Source organism: Fistularia commersonii, chromosome 21, assembly GCF_037954325.1.
Source record: "Fistularia commersonii isolate RoL2024-O1a breed Wild chromosome 21, RoL_Fcom_v1.0, whole genome shotgun sequence".
In the NCBI taxonomy this organism is placed as follows: Eukaryota; Metazoa; Chordata; class Actinopteri; order Syngnathiformes; family Fistulariidae; genus Fistularia; species Fistularia commersonii.
Window position 1 is genome coordinate 8,546,637 of NC_141304.1, and position 13,524 is coordinate 8,560,160.

A 13,524-nucleotide genomic window follows, 5' to 3' on the forward strand; every position below is an offset into this window, starting at 1 on the left:
AAAGATGTGTTTCCTGATCAGATCAATCCACGTCAGGTGTCAGCAGAACACTGTGATGGCTTTTTCATTGACAGACGCTTCTCATTGCCTGAATCCCAGATCCTGCTCTTCCAGGATGTATATCAGTCTAATTTATTGTCATCAGATAACAGCTGTGACCTTTATAAGAAGTCATTCCCATGTTTTAGAAGCATTAGCCCTGATTCCCCTGAGCAACATCGCCCAGCCTCATTATCACATTCAAGAATGGTCACTTATGCATATGATAAAGAAATGAAAATAGATCCAAACATCTTTGTCATCACAAAGTCTGAGTCAGCTAGTAAACAGTCTGATAAGGTGTTCATGCAGACCCATCTTTAGTCTATTACATTTTGTGTTTACGATATAATGTTCTTATTTGTATCCATTTTTCAAATTTCTAATTAAGCTTGATGGTAATATTTTGCATTAAATGGTAATTTATTTTTGGTCACCAATTTCAAAAGCTGCGTACTGACAAGTGGCCTTGAAAATAAATGATCATCTAATCTCCAAACAACAGATAAGAATGATAACAACCCCTACATTCACTTAGCTAGAATACTAGATTAGAAACATTAATAGATCAAAATAAATGTGTGTGTGTGTGTGTGTGTGTGTGTGTGTGTGTGTGTGTGTGTGTGTGTGTGTGTGTGTGTGTGTGTGTGTGTGTGTGTGTGTGTGTGTGCGTGTGTGTGTGTGCGTGTGTGTGTGTGTGTGTGTGTGTGAAGAACAGAGGCATTATTCCATCCTTCCAAACACTTTCAATTGAAAGGGAAATGAAATATGCAAATACACAGAATTTTTCATTTGTGGTGGCTCTTAAAATCAAGATATAAGTTTAAATACTTTTGTTTTTTATAGTTTTGAGTTCTCAATGATTTGATTATCTATATTATCTGGTTTACTGACCTCCTCTGACTATCCAGTATAAGTATGCAAATCAGCTGAGTCCTGTCCAGTAAAATATCATAAGTTTCCCGCAGTGAAAACTCATCATTTTTACTCATGTACATTTGTATTTTATGACTTAACTTTGGGAAAATTCACATTTTGACTACTTTTGGGAAATTCAATGAGACAATGCAGTTCCTCTTTGTGCATAAAAACTACAGGTGTTGCATTTATAAGAAAAATGGTATGGAGGTACTTTAACATCATGAAACTGCACCAATAGGCTCAGCACAAAGTAGATCTACACTGTTTTTTGCCTCAAATTAATTGCCCAAACTTGGCTCACGGTTTTCTTGACATCTGTATTCTTACAGATAGATTGAACCACAATAGTCAAGAAAAAAAAAAGATCTATTGGAATTGGATTGAATATCAAATAGCCTATTTCATAACATTTTACACTTATTTTATTCGCATTTAGCTCATCTTTGACATTCCAGCAGCATGTACCATAACAGCCAGACAACAACATTTGCAATATTGAATACACAAATTACAAGGATAAAATCAGACAGTTGGCAAAGGACTGGGTTGAGTTGGATCTAATGTATAAGTTCAATGAAATGCATTTAACCCTCTCAGGCTCAAATTAAGTTGTGGCGTAATTAGCTAAGTAGCATTTAGCTGTCGCAAATCTGCAACATCTGCCTGGAGAAGGTTAACCAGTGTGCCTTGAGTGACACACATATATGCATAGATGAAATCTGCATGTTCATGCATGTTAACAAGGTCACCCTCTGCTTTTCTGACTTTGTTTGATGAACAATCAGGTCTTTTTAGGCTTGCACTACTTATAAACGACGCTTGTCTTGTTATACTGCCTGAAGTAATAATGTATAATCCAGCAGTAATAAAGACAGCCGTTGGAACTTACAGAACATAGCGTAATCTAATACAATATGGAGCAACATATATTCCATAAATATAATGAGGCATGGTCAGGATACAGATCAGTTCCAACAAGCGTTGAGCTTTGCAATAGTCCAAGGGCATTTGAGTCTTAATTTTTCCAAACCATACCCACACCAATTTATTTTTTTGACTTTTTGTTATCGTACTTAACCAAGTTTTCTTTTTTTTATCCCTAACCAAACTTAGCCATATTGACACATCATAAAACACTATTTTCCACTTGAAAATTGTAATTCCGAGAAACTTTGTTTGAGAATGACAATAAAATACCAGATTTGTTTGTCTGCAAAGTCTTTAATTGACTTTCCATCTGCGCTGTGTCTGTGGTGCTGGAATGCAACCGTGGTTTTGTGTCACCACCATATAATGCAGTGTTAAGAGTTTGCGGTCTTTTCCTCCATTTGTGTGATCTACTTGGAAAAATGACTTTCCGATTGACAGTTTAAATGTGCTATTTTACTACCTTTTCATGGACTATGTGAATATAATAATTCACTGTAGGCCACTAGAGGATGCTGACATCTAATTCCCTTACTTGGGATCAAGACCTCATTCCAAAGAATCACTCCCATGAGTCCTTTCTGCTCTGCATTGCCTGGCTTGTAATCATTCCTGATGTGCAGCAGTCTGTCTTTCCTCTACCCCTTTTACCTTTCTACTTTTCCCTCTTCCTTCTCTCCTGCCCATATGGTGATCTAGGAAAGTGTTCCCCCAAGGCCCCCGCTCCCTAAGTCCTATTACCCTTTAGAGCCCTCCTCCACCTTCCCTCCTTCTATCCCTCCCCTGCCCTTTGACAGCACCACCTGGCTACGCAGCTTGGGCATCGATGATGATTATCTTGATGGTGAAGATTCTCACATCAGAAAGGTATTTCGGTATTTCTGCCCCCCGTCCTGCCCTAGTTCCACCCAATCCATTCTACTGTCCAGGATCACCCTTTAGCAAATGAGTCTTACCAGTGTAGAATACAACAAACCTTTCATTCTACCAAATCTGATGATATTCCTCTGTTTAGAACTACCTTGCTCCACTCATTTTCTCCTTACATACTCTCGTGTCTCAAAATAACCCCACCAGAAACATGCTAATAACCATTCTGCTTATCTTTCTTTATGTGTTTATTTATTTGCTATGTCTACCATAAAAGCATGCTGCATCATGCTGAAGCTGATTGACAGTAAATGTCACTTCAAAACAATAAACATATAACCATTCAGGCCCCCATTCTGACAAACTCGCCATTTCATTTAGTACTATGTTGCAGAAGACACATTTATACTGTATTTCCATTCTAATTCAATATTCATAATAAATTTAACCCTCTTGGAAAAGTGATGGGTTTGTAAAGGGTTAGTCACACCAGGAAGTAAAATCAAGTGACTGTGAATTTTGTTGCTTTGGATGGATTCAGAAATGAAATGATACCTTGCTGAACATTTACTGTCATAAGCTGGAGTGATCAAGCACTCATTTTGGAGTCACAGAATGCTTCAAGTTCACTGTCATTTACCTGAAAAAATTCTTTTGCAGTCCAAGTTTGGAAATCAGAATATTATCTGTGATGTGCAGGACCAGGTACAGGACAGGCAATCCTCCATAAATAAAGGTATGGTGACAATATCATTCCATTTTCAATGTAATAAGTCATGTTACAGACCCTTTCGCAGCTGATGATGATTTGCACTTGAACTCTTAGATTGGCTTACAGAGGCTTACAGGTCAAAGATTAAACCAGTGGCATTTCTTTTGACATTTGTAAACTGCACATAAAAGAACTTCTGTTATCCAATTATGTATTCTGTGTTTTGAAGCATTTAATCGACCAAGACAAGGTGCAAACATACACCGCTTTACAAAGTCAGCTTTGAGAAAGTGTCTTCTTGTGTGTTCCCACGGTTTAAATCATATTTTATGTTTTTCTTCAGTTGGCATTGTTCCTCCAAGAACCAAGTCACCTGCAGATGAAGCACATAGCATCTCTGCTGTAATCTCCCGACATGATGGTAGAGTGCCTAATGGAATATCACGGGTATGTTAGACTAATCTGCATCAAAATCATTCTTAAATGTTTTTCAAACCACAGCTAATAAAATGGTGTTACTTTAAAGTTTCAAAGGAAGACAACATAAGAAGTGATCATCAAATAAAAAAAAAAAAAATGAAGTAAGAAATGTGACCTTTTCGTTTGACATAAAACACATGCTAAACCAGGATATTATTTCGATACTGCAATGCTAATAAAAAAATAGTCAATGTATGGAAGACTTTTCACGAGGAGATCAACTGTAGTGCAAAGTAATACTGGTAAACAAGACTGAATTGATCATTATTACATTGTAGGCCACTTCATTTATTCACTTAGTTATTTTTCTTTTTTTTTGATTAGAGAAGTAATTAATGTGATTCACATGCTTAATAATTACATTTAGTAACAATTTTCAAATCTTTGTTAATTGGCATATATTTAGTTCAGGACTCCATTGCTTGTGCTTGAAATCACACAAACTTGGACCTCAACTAAACTTACGGACATCGTATTGTGATTAACAAACATATGTGATAAAAATGGAAAATAAGAATTTGGAGTGAATAGACAATTTCATTCAGTATTTTTTACTTGATCTGTTATACTTTTGTCTGTGAGAGTGTACAAGACAGTAACATTGGGAACATGTCCTAAAGTGGGGCAGCATGGTGGCGCAGTGGTTAGCTGTTCAGCCAGGTTGATTCCAAACGGTACCTTTCTATGTGGAGTTGGCAGTTGGAGTTGTTGTCTGCACCTTTGACCTCCCACGCTCCAAAAACATGCAGCACCTGATGGATGGATGTATTTTGCATTGCTTTCAGACTTACTCTGATTTATACTCATTTAGTTGAAATCAGGTGTAAAATTCCATGACACATCGATTCTTTCTTATGTGGGACTTATTGAGGAATTGAGTTATAGAGGGAAACAAGGGGATAAACAAATAAACCCTGTTGATTGAAATTTGTTGTAATTTAATTTGAGTAGGTAATTGTTTCCCGGACTTGTTCATAGTTTCTCCCTAATAAAAGGTAGCCACAAAGCCATGTGGGTTTTCCATTTGGTCTGAACAAGGGTTCATGTACTTTTGGGAAAACGGCATCACCGCATAATGCCTTCCATGATAAAAGTGGTATTTACTTTTTTTGTTAAAATTCCGAGTGTTAGTTCTGCAACTGTATTCAAACTTCCAGAGTGCTTCTTATCACAAGAATAGTTATGTATTGTCCTATCGTTATTATTATAACCAGGGCCATCATTATTCACTGCAGCATGTTTTCCTATTTCACGATAATAAGGCAACAGGACGATAACGTTCATCAAAGTCAAGCACTATACGGGCCCATCAGAAAGAAAATCACTTTAATCGTTATATGCATTTAATGACTGATCACCGCAAAGATGTAGTTGCAGAGTATCTGTAGAACCACTGATTTACTCTAATCACATTTTTGCGCACCAGGAGCGTCCAAAGAGTGCTGTGTTCCCTGCAGAAGTGAAGTCCAAGATGAGTGTGGAGGAGCAAAATGAGCGAATCCGTCGCAACCAGAGCAGCTCTATGAGGGACAAGAGGCGGAGTCTAAATCTTTCAGGTGGACAGTCACCAGCCAGCTACAGGGTGGTATGTTACTTCATAAAGAAGAAGTGTATATTTTGCACAGGTTTCTGGACCAAAAAGATTGAAATGATTGGTTAAAAAAAAATAAAAAAATACAGTGCTTCTTATTCTACAATTACCTTAGTGTGACGCAGATTTGAAATTGTGCAGTTAGGACATCCAGAGTGTGTTGTTAGGGTATCGTGCGTAATGATGTCAAGGAAGGAATTATCCAAATCCAAGTGTAATATCTGTGTATTAAGTTAATTGAAATGCATTACCAAAAATGGGTTAAATCAAATACACAATACAGAGTCTTTTAATGTGTTTAGGTCCATTATTTGGATTTAAAACTTAAAATTTTCCCATTAATGATGTAAGCAGGTTCGTCGGCGTGTGACAGCCCATGAGATCGACATTAAAGATCTGGAGGCAGCAGTTCGAGGTCAAGGCCTGGAATCGCCACGGGAGGAGATTGCTCGCCTAAGACGCTCCCAGGTTGAACCTGAACACTATGTTGTGGACATTGGCAAAGAGGTGACTGTAACTTGCTGATACTGTGTCATTATTTGGTCAGATCATTTATCAGATCATTGCCAAAATTTCAGGATGTAGTTATGTTTATTAACACCAGGGAAAACTGTCTTGAGTTTTAAAAAGCTGAGAATTGTAAAAAAGAAAATTAGTAAATTTGATTTATTTAAATGATAGAACACTTTGAAACCCGAACCCCATCAGAAAAATTAAAGAACATAGCACAGCTAATTCTACAGATGATTTGCAATTTATGATTTTACAATGATTTTAAAATTTAGCAACCTCTTAATGGCAGCTAATTGATTAGTAGCTTATAATTTATGTAAGATCACAATCAATGGCATACATGATTTAATTGTCACAGATATTTAATTTTGTGTTCACTTTATGTATATTGATATGCAACTTCTATTTCTTTTTTTTAAAATGATCCACTCTGATAGCTGATGGCTCCTGAAAAGGTTTTGATTCCAGAGCGTTACATGGAAGTGGAGGATAACACTCCTCTCAGCCCTGAGGAACAAAAGGAAAAACAGAAAAAACTGGAACGGATCAAGACACTTATTGCCAAATCAAAGTAGGTCCAATTTTTCATGCAGGTTTTTTATTCAAAATTTAATTTTTGAAAATTCGACATGTAACAAAATCACTCCTGTTACTCATGTAACACATCTACTATGACACAAGTAGGGTCCACATAGCAGTATGCAAGAGCTTTAAGTCAATGAAGCATGTAAGATCTCAGACTAATGAAGGACTGCCACTAAATTAGAATGTGGTATTATACAGACATGGACGGATATTCAGAGACAATTACTTTTGACACTGTCCATAGAATTATGGCATTTTGACAATGACACTAAAACGGTGTGTTCCGTTCTCAGCTCTGGAGAACTGCACCATTACACTTTTTGTCATGTTTTTTTTAGGCTAGACTACTGAGTGTTTTCTAGTAAGAAATGATTTTATTGTTTAGGAATTTGAGGGAGCTCACTTTTTCCAGCATGTTTTTGTTAACAACCACCGGTTGGATATGTCCCAGATGGCCAGCCATGATTTCAAAGCGTCTCAGTGTTTAGTCCCATATTTATAACATCTGACAGCGGACTCTTCAGATGGATAAATAAATAAACAAATTGATAAATATACATATATATATATATATATATATATATATAAATTTGTATTTCTGCATAGCCCTATTATTTAATATCCACAAATGGCTTCCTACTTACAAACATGTACATACAAATCATACCTTTTTTTTCCAGTTAATTAAAAAAAAAAATCGATTTTCCAACATTCTTACTAACCTTCAGAAATTTGCATCTATCAGTCTACAGAACATGGTTCCACTTCTTGATGGCCCAGTGGAGGCTGGATCACCTGTCAGCTCTCAGCAGCAGCTGGAGGAGCAGGAGAAACGAATTGAGATCTCATGTGCTCTAGCAGCTGAGGCTTCTCGTCGAAGTCGCCTTCTTTCTGGTAAGGGCTCCCTGAAAAATTTGCATTTTCATTGTAACCCTGAGCTACAATCATTATCACGAGAGAAACTTTTACAACTTCTAGAGTAATTTACCTCACAGCTGATGTAATATACTGACCTAGAAATCCTTGAGGTTGTCAAAACATGTTAAGATGCTGTGATAGTACAAGTGAGCCTATTTTTTGTTTTGATGTTTTGACCGACAATTGCACGTTCCCCAAAGAATCAAAATGGCTAATCACAGCCAACAGACCTGCCAATTGTACATGGGTATTTCTGTCAAAAATTGAAAGAAATACAGTTTCAAAATAAATACTGGATTTATTATAATCTATTATCAGTTTAGCCAAAAGGTTTTAGCTTGACCCACAGATGAGGTAGTGAAACAGTCCCATAAGTTCAGTTTGATTTTCAATGCTAACATTGCACAACAATTTCCCTCACAAGAAGTATATTTGAGACCTGATTCAAATACTAGTGTTCTCTTAAACCTTGAGGAAAATATTTTGTGGTTGCATGTCTGAGTCCTGGCACTACTTCTGCATAGCTCGCTATACTTCTCCCATTGATTGGCTTTTATTTTTGCTTTGCATTACCCTCTGTCCACTCCTCCCTCCATCTCACACCAGCCCAGTGTGCCCCCAGTCCTCCCAACTCCCCAACCAGTCTGGTCCCTCCCCCTTCCACTGCTGACTTCCCCAACTCTGCCCACATCATGAAGGCCTAAGACAGACCAGGTGAGTGTCTGTTTACCAAACACATCATATCCACCTCCCTTTGTTCCGTCCATGTTAGACCCTTTTTTTTTTTTTTTACACTCCTGAGGTACCCCAAATCAACTTGTAATTGAATTATGATTATACCAACCATGTAGGGGAAAAAAAGGACAAAAACAAAATGACAGAAGCAACTTTAACTTTTTTTTTTGCATTATTTTGGGTTTTATATCTGAAACATACACACAAGACATTGATGGAGAAAAACTAGGAATGTAGAACTTCAGAAAATAGAGCTGTTTGGACCATAATAGGGGATAAAAGAATTTCATAACATGTTACACATTTCAATTTTTTGTAGCTTGTGAAACAAATTTGGGATGGGATCCGCAACTTATTTGAGGTCATTTAGGTGGTTCTTTGTATCGTTTCAATTAACAGCGTAAATAGGAGGAGTAGCAGGTAGTAAAATCCAGCTATTACAACCAGTTGCGTTATTCATTAATGATTTAGTATTATTAGTTTAATCTGTAACAATGTGGGCATTGTCTCAACTATGACTCAGTTCTCACATGTGGAATAATAAACTGGAAGGTAAACAATAAATTGGAAATTGAAAAGTCTGTCAGATACTATCCTTCTGTTACACTACAATCCCCAAATTATGGCAATTGCTCCCAGATACAATGCAAGGCTGCTGGATTGCAACATTGTTGTTTTTTTATTTTTTTTTAAAGCATCTCAAATCAAAAGTGTGTAGCTTAATCTAGTGCAAAGGCCCGGGTATGTGATGGTTTACTGTGGGTTACAAAGTACAGAGCTGTATCACAAAGTAGGAATGACGAAGACAGACTCCTCGAATGTTCAAAGCAAGCATGAGTATCTTGGATTAATTAATCGAAATTAGAAGTTTTCACCTGATATTCAAATGTAAATATATATTTTCTGTCAATAAATACATTCAGTATTTCCATTTTCAAATACCAGATGAGCAGTATTTGGCTGATGGAATGTTGCAAATATTTTACTCTTCCTTTGCTGAAAGATAATTGATATCCTCACTACGGCTTCCCACTTCCAGTGGTGCTTGTCAGTCAGGGGAAAAATGATCTTTTTTTTCCATTAAAAGATTCTTGCCTGCATCTCATCTTTCCTCTGACAGTAAAGTCTTGAGCAACTCTGCCAGCTGTATACAGATATGTGTACGAAAGGGTTTGTTTTTATATGTAATACCTCTTTTCATGTCTTTCTCTCATGGTTTCCTTTAGCTCAAGCCCTGGCTGCGTTCAAGTTTGACGGCTCATTTTTCTGAAGAATGGCTCGGGAAATGTAACAATGAACGCAACCTCAAAAAAATGACTATTTTTATTTTAGCACCCAGTTCAACAAAAGCACGAAGACCTATTAAAGTAGCTTCCTTTGAGGACCAAGAACGTTTGAAATCCAGAAGGAAGCTAAAAAGACAAAAATCACTTGCCCATACTCCAAGTCAACCAAGTGGCAAAAAGGAAGGGTCCAGATCTCTTACCAGCTTCAGGGGGTGTCACATTTTGATGTAATTTAGCTCAGGATATAATCTATCAATTAGAGATTATCTAGGAACTATAATGACAACATTCTTAAACTCACAGTGACAAACTGTCATTGGGTTTTGTTGTTGTTTAGTTCACAGTTGAGAACTTCATATGAATGGCCTACTCTGGAAACAGAAGAGGGAATGAAGACATGGATTTGGTAATGGTGAAGATGAATGTGATAAAGATGGACAAGGAAGGAGGAGACTCATAGAAAGACAGACTCTGAACCTGTGTTTTGACACTAAATGCTAAAGGAGGTTTACTATGTTTACTATGATCTGATCTCCATATCAATAAGAGGTACCATTCATTATCAGGCCTTTGGAGCAGTAGTGGATACTGATAGACTGAAGGTTAGGAGTCTGCCCACTTTTACTATTACTATTTGACAACAGACCGAAACAAGAGTAAAGTCTCTTACCCTTTGTAAAAAGCGTGTTACTTTCCCTATGATCTCACTGTGATGCTTGTTTCAACTGAACCTCAATCCTCTATTGTAGTCCTGTCTTATTAATCTGGACCATCAGTTCAAAACATATGCCAATATTAGCTTTACATACGGTACCATTTTTAACTCCAACCACAGAAAACAAGTTGGACCATGCAGGATGGAAGAGTATTGTTTATACTACTGGGACATCCCCCAAAGATGTTCTATAGCAGGATCACATGACAATACCTGTACAAGAGGACTCTAATTACACAGACTGCTCTGGCATTTGTTGTGATACTGTAAATGGGGTAATGTGTTATTAAGTATGGGATTGATACATATTTTGATATACAAAGATTCATGTAAATCATTTTACCCTACACATGAATTGTTCTACTTTGACATTTATAGAGCGTTTTTCATCATTTAAGCTGGTGTTATATCTCATATGGAAGAGATTAGTCATTCTCATTTTGATCATTTTATCATTCCAGAACAAAAAAAAAATAGCATTGCAGTGCAGGGATGGGGAATGGTCATATGTATATTTTAATATAAATAAATACTGAGGCAAATACATTATAAAGTGGTAAGCAAGACTAGTCAAGGCGAGTCATTAGAAATTCCAATGATCTACCTCTATCCATTACTCTAGTTTACATCCTAATCAAGTCTGTACACATTTTAAGTCTTACTCCGAGCTCAGTTATATTTTAAAGCGAAACAAAAAACAAACAAGCCAAAAGAAAGACACGCTGGAATTTTCTATAGACTTATTAGTAACAGGTAATGTTGTTTTCCACTTTGTTGTTTCCCACTTTCAACTTGTTTCACACTGTTGTCAACACCAACATCACAATTTCATTCCAAAATAATTGCTTTCGGGATCAGTGCTAGTCAAGAAATGGTCTGTGATTTGTCTGCCACCCTGTTATGCTGACACATCCATGTTTTTGTTGTCTGAACCAAGAATACATTAAATTCTTACTAGATAGCATCTAAACACTTATCGAAGATGTTATGATGGTTATGATTTTTGTATTGGCCATGTGTAAATCCTGCAACCAAGGATATTCAGTTTGTGTGGGCATGAAAGAAATACATCTGCAAAATGCATCTATGTCAAGATGCAGTTACAATACTGATAGTAGCTACAAGTGGGGGGGAATTCAAACCATGTTGTCTTCAGATTGAAGAGTGATGAGCAGAAATATTGAAATTGTAATAATTTAAAAGATAAAGTTAAAGCAAGAGGACATTCTGAAACATCAAAAAGCTCAACTGAATGTGAGCCATGGCCAAACTTTAGGGGTGCACCAATGTCTGTTGTATCTGCTGTTGTATTTTTGGGAAAAGGTTTATGCTAAGCTATACTGTCAGTTATGGGGCTATGCTTACCTATCCTGTAACCTCTGGCACTGATAAATTTTGGATTTATCAATTAGCTGATGGAACACAGGCTCTTTTTTTTGTATAGAAGTGTTACAAATCTGGTTTTGCAGCTGTGCTACCAAGGGTCCATACAGTGTTATAACACCAGCCTAAAATAGACCTAAAGTTGCCCTAAGTTTGCCCTTTTCAAAGCAGAACTGCAACAACAACAACCAATTTCCTTTGTTTGAATTGACTAATGTTTGAAAGGAGTATACAACTAGCAGTGATTTGAGCTTACAGAAACTATGTGCATTTAACATGTTGCCAAAGCTGATAAAATATTTGGAAAAATAGCAAAAAAATTCCCGTCATGAAGCCGTAACAAAGCCAAACAGGGAGTCCACGATCAGAATAATTATGTACGTTCTTTCTAATCAGACTTCAATTTGTTCTTTTTAAAATAAATACACAAACTTTGACTGTGCTGTTGATGGTAATTAGTGACACAGCAGTGTAGCATTATGCCAAATTATCCTGAATGAAAACTCGGGTTAATGAACTCCTGAAGTGTTTTCATAAAGAGAATTTGTGCTAAGCATGGATTTTTAATCCAGCTGTCTGCCACTGCAATTTAGGAGAATTCATCATATCAAAAAAGCACAGCAATTTCATACATAAATCATTGAACCATATCTATATATTAAAGCTCCCCAGTAAATGTCTACACATGTAGGTTAAGTATGTTGGATTGGTGTTTATAGATGGTAAGCTGTAAGTGTCAAGTGAAAATAGAAGTGACCTTAGAAATTTAAGTCTGCTTGAAACAGCCATGCAAAAATGAGTTAGCTGATGATGTAGTCCTGAAAATACTGCCATGTATCATATTCCAACAACATTTCAATCAGTCATACAGTGCCATATATCTGATATTTGTCTTGTTTTCTTTTCTTTTTTATGTGATGTAAGGAAAGAGATGTTCCAGAATCTGGAAGATGTGATTTTACTGATCATTGCACTGGTTGAAACATTTTGATAATTATGGTGTAATCTAATAAAAGGATTACGAAAGGATCGGTTCAGGTCAGCTGAAACCCAAAATACACAAAAAAAGATAATTAATTAAAATAAAAAAAAATGAAATGTAATAATTTTTCAAATAAAAGCAAACAAAAAAAAGAAAAATTGTTTCAAACATATTTACTGAATAAGTATAACTTAGAAATCAAGTGCTTTCTGTGTCATTGGAAATGACAAAAAATACAGCGAATGATGTATCTTTATTTATTGTTTTCTCCAATCTATCTCATCCTAGCAGGAAGAAAAAACAAAACTAACAATCCAAAAAACATTAACAAAAGCAATGTTTTTGAGCAAGCAGACAGGCACGCATGCACTCTCACACACACACACACACACACAAACGATTTTATCATGTGTATAGTATATGTATCTATCCATTATATTTCTGTTGCTCCCCTGCACTGCAATGTTCAAGTGACCTGTCATTGTTAAAACAAAGCAAAATAAAACAAAACAAAACAAGTTACTCAGATTTTGACACAGTAAGACTCAAGCTAAAAATAGTTAAGTAAAACTAGTTCAATGTCACATGAAAATGCTTATTTCTTGGTTTCAGGTTTGTTTGTTGTTTTTTTTTTAAGAAAGGGAATATGTTGAAAAGAGGACTTACATATTTTTTTAAATGTACGGATATTCAATGAAGAGTTGTAAGATGCAGTTTTTTACATGTACTCAACTTTTTTCCACAAACAAGACTGTTTTATTTAACTGCTCTTTTGGAATGTTTGAGTAGAACAAAGATATTTTTAGACTAATTGGATTCTGATGTGTTAAGAAATGACACCCATTGAGCGTGTCCAACATTTAACAC

At 36.2% G+C, this 13,524-nt stretch overlaps 1 protein-coding gene across 21 annotated transcripts in view; it reads left to right on the forward strand.

Moving 5' to 3' along the window:
* plekha6 (pleckstrin homology domain containing A6) overlaps positions 1–12,815 on the forward strand; it is an 84,373-nt gene extending 71,558 nt beyond the window's left edge. For 13 of the 21 annotated variants that reach the window (XM_086168594.1, XM_086168598.1, XM_086168593.1 and 10 more), the window contains 9 exons: positions 2,587–2,754; positions 3,418–3,493; positions 3,813–3,916; positions 5,376–5,534; positions 5,892–6,047; positions 6,491–6,624; positions 7,384–7,532; positions 8,163–8,270; positions 9,518–12,815. In XM_086168594.1, coding sequence (XP_086024720.1) covers positions 2,587–2,754; positions 3,418–3,493; positions 3,813–3,916; positions 5,376–5,534; positions 5,892–6,047; positions 6,491–6,624; positions 7,384–7,532; positions 8,163–8,260 — 1,044 coding nt within the window. In that variant the 3' untranslated portion in view covers positions 8,261–8,270; positions 9,518–12,815. Of the gene's footprint in view, positions 1–2,586; positions 2,755–3,417; positions 3,494–3,812; positions 3,917–5,375; positions 5,535–5,891; positions 6,048–6,490; positions 6,625–7,383; positions 7,533–8,162; positions 8,271–9,517 lie in introns of those variants that run through there. The other 8 variants (XM_086168602.1, XM_086168596.1, XM_086168601.1 and 5 more) reach the window with 4 other exon arrangements.
* The last annotated feature ends 709 nt before the right edge of the window (positions 12,816–13,524 follow it).